The sequence below is a fragment of the Pelobates fuscus genome, chromosome 13 (genome assembly GCF_036172605.1).
Source record: "Pelobates fuscus isolate aPelFus1 chromosome 13, aPelFus1.pri, whole genome shotgun sequence".
Taxonomy (NCBI): Eukaryota; Metazoa; Chordata; class Amphibia; order Anura; family Pelobatidae; genus Pelobates; species Pelobates fuscus.
Genome location: NC_086329.1, coordinates 33,037,958 through 33,041,079, shown reverse-complemented (window position 1 = coordinate 33,041,079; position 3,122 = coordinate 33,037,958). Strand labels below are relative to the sequence as shown.

At 43.4% G+C, this 3,122-nt stretch overlaps 1 protein-coding gene across 1 annotated transcript; it reads left to right on the top strand.

The window, feature by feature from the left end:
• The first annotated feature begins 1,190 nt into the window (after nt 1-1,190).
• Nucleotides 1,191-2,828, top strand: DIO3 (iodothyronine deiodinase 3). Its single transcript, XM_063440396.1, has one exon. The coding sequence runs from the start codon at nt 1,280-1,282 to the stop codon at nt 2,090-2,092; it is 813 nt and encodes a 270-aa protein (XP_063296466.1). The 5' UTR covers nt 1,191-1,279; the 3' UTR covers nt 2,093-2,828.
• The last annotated feature ends 294 nt before the right edge of the window (nt 2,829-3,122 follow it).

Here is a 3,122-nt window from a genome sequence, read left to right as displayed (position 1 = left end):
TCTTACAACACTTTCAGAAAAAGACACCCTATGATCGGAACAAGAACTGAATCTATTCCTGTTTACAAAACTCAACGGCTTCTGTCTGTGACACCGATAATCGTTTGATTTTTGTTTGTTTTTTTGGTGTGTTTTTTTTGCAACATATTAAGTCCTTCCCAGGACCAGCAAGGTCAGTCGATCAAGGTGTATTGGTAAATGTGTTTGCTGATATTTCACAACTAAAAAAAGAAAAGGGGAAAAAAAAGCACAGAGATAGGACATTTAAAGAGAAATCGGGGATAGTGGAGTTCCATTGCCATCATTTAATGGATCGTTATGTAATGTGTTATAAAGCAGGGAGATCACAGCCTGAATCAAACCTGCATAGATGGAAGGGAGGGGGGGGGGGGGGGTGATATAGGAAAGTTACAATATCTGAGAGTGAATTTAGAATTTAAAGTGATAGCTTTAGAGATGCAGCAATCAGCATGCTCTGGATATACCTATTCAGTATGAAGGAGGGGGGGCTTTAAGGTACCTGAGATATCAAGGTAACACATGCATAGGGCACATATACTTTGTATCAGGTAACAATGTATACTGCATGTATATTTTGAAACCAGTAAAACTGCATAGTGCATATATGTTTGTATCAGGTAACAATGTATAGTGACATATACTTTGTATATACTGACATATACTTTATATCAGGTGCATATATATACTTAGTATCAGGTATGTATATGGCACATATACTTTATATCAGGGATGTATACTACATATACTTTGTATCTATTTTAGCACCAACCATTATAAGGAGTGCTGGTCATTTTAAATGAAGGTAGCTTTCCAAAATCTTATTTTACAAATATCTTATATTAAGAGCAATTAATGAACAGGATTGTCATGCATATTTGAAACATTTTTTTTTATATATATATATATAATGAAATGTAATGGTATGATTTTAATGAGGTATCGATGGGCTGGGTGCAGATTGGGTTATGTGGAGGGTTAAGGATTGCCATTTTTGGTACTATGCCTTGCTCTAAGGACCTCATCCCTGAGTCCCAGTAGGTCAGTGGAATGGACTGGGGTAGGTAATCCCCAGGCTCATGTACTAAGAGGCGGAACTGTCCTGTCCGGAGGTGGAGTCATGTTTTTCCATTTAAATGTGTGGCTATAAAATGGGGAAAAGGAGAAGCGGGCTGTCAGATGAGGCGGTGAGCCCCCTGAGAAAGCCGGGTGTGGGGAGGGGGCCAGCTAGTTGGCTGGCTGGGAGTGATAGGCGCGCACCATGCTGCACCATGCAGGACCCCACACTAGCAAACTTGTCAAACAGGTGGCCGCCTGCTGCCTTCTGCTCCCCCGCTTCCTGCTCACAGCCCTAATGCTGTGGCTACTGGACTTCCCATGTATCAGGAGGAAAGTCCTGCTCAGTGCCCGGGAGCAGGAGGAGGAGACCCCCGAGAGGGACGACCCCCCAGTCTGCGTGTCGGACTCCAACAGGATGTGCACGGTGGAGTCCTTGCGGGCGGTGTGGCATGGCCAGAAACTGGACTACTTCAAGTCTGCCCACCTGGGCTGCCCTGCCCCCAACACTGAGGTGGTCCCCCTGGATGGGCAGAGGCTGTGCCGGGTGCTGGACTTCTGTCAGGCGCACAGACCCCTGGTAGTGAATTTTGGGAGCTGCACCTGACCCCCTTTCATGGCTCGGCTGCAGGCATACCACCGGCTGGCAGTACAGCACATGCACATGGCAGACTTCCTGCTGGTATACATAGAGGAGGCTCATCCTTCTGATGGCTGGGTGAGTACAGACTCATCTTACCAAATCCCCAGGCACCAGTGCCTCCAGGACCGGCTGAATGCTGCCCAGCTGATGGTGCAGGGTTTGCCAGGCTGCAGGGTGGTGGTGGACTCAATGAGCAATGCATCCAATTCTGCCTATGGGGCTTACTTTGAGAGGCTCTATGTCATCCTGGAGGGCAAGGTGGTGTACCAGGGAGGCAGAGGACCTGAGGGGTACAAGATCTCTGAGCTAAGGAGCTGGCTGGAGCACTATGAGAGGCACCCAAGGGACACTAGCCCTGTTGTGATCCAGATCTAAGAGACAGTGATGGGGGGGTGGGGGGGGGGGGGGGAAGTATTGCAGTCACAGTTACTGTAACATCACCCAGCAGTATTCTAGAACTCTCAGATGGGGCAGCGTTCTCCTGATACTTTTTTTATTTTTATTATTTTGTGGCCAGATTTGGAAGGAGCTGCAACTCCTATCACCCTCAGATCAGCCCTTGTCCCGTGGTGATGGGAGTTGCTACCACTACCCCTCGCAGCAACAACAACAGCAAAAATCTGACAGTGCCTCATTTCATTTTTTATTTAATGTTTTTTATTATTTTTTTTATTTTTTTTTCATTGCTGCCATAAAGAAGAAATGAAGGGACATTTGGCTACTGTGAAAGGAAAGACTTAATCAAATGCAACATTGATTTGTAAGCTGCAAGAATAAGCTACAATGTTTGTTTTCTTATTAATGTGTTGGTTTTTTTATATATATTTTTGTATTTTTTTTTTTTTTTTTGTAGAATTCTTGTTGCTTGCGTCAGAGGGTGTAATAATAATAATAAATAATAACGTGTTCATTGCTGTGCTAGTGCTGAACCTGCGGGTGTTTAAATGAAGACCGGTTTTGAAATGGTTAAATATTCACCAAAAAATCGTTGTCTGATGTTGCTAATTACCTACAGATCACTCAGTATTAGGTGCAGTAAAAAAAGGAAAAAGAAGAAAAAGTTTATTTATGTGACTTTTGTAAGCAGACTTTTATAATAAAGGATTTTTTACGATTAAAACAAATGGTGATCATGTAAAACGTGCCTTTTTTTTTTTTTTTTAATTTCTTCAATTATATTTTATTTTTGGTACCTGCTACAATTTGTCAACTCATTCATTGGTCGATATGCTGTGTAAGCTGCAGGGGGCGCTCTCAAAGACATCGCATAACCCCTTGCGCCAAACTTCTGTACGGGGGTCTGCAACTGCAAAGCAGCTTAATAGCAACTGGGGGATATTGGGTTAATGACAAGTTTTAGAGTGACAAAATAAACATTGCCAAATTACTAAATCTAGGCTAAAGG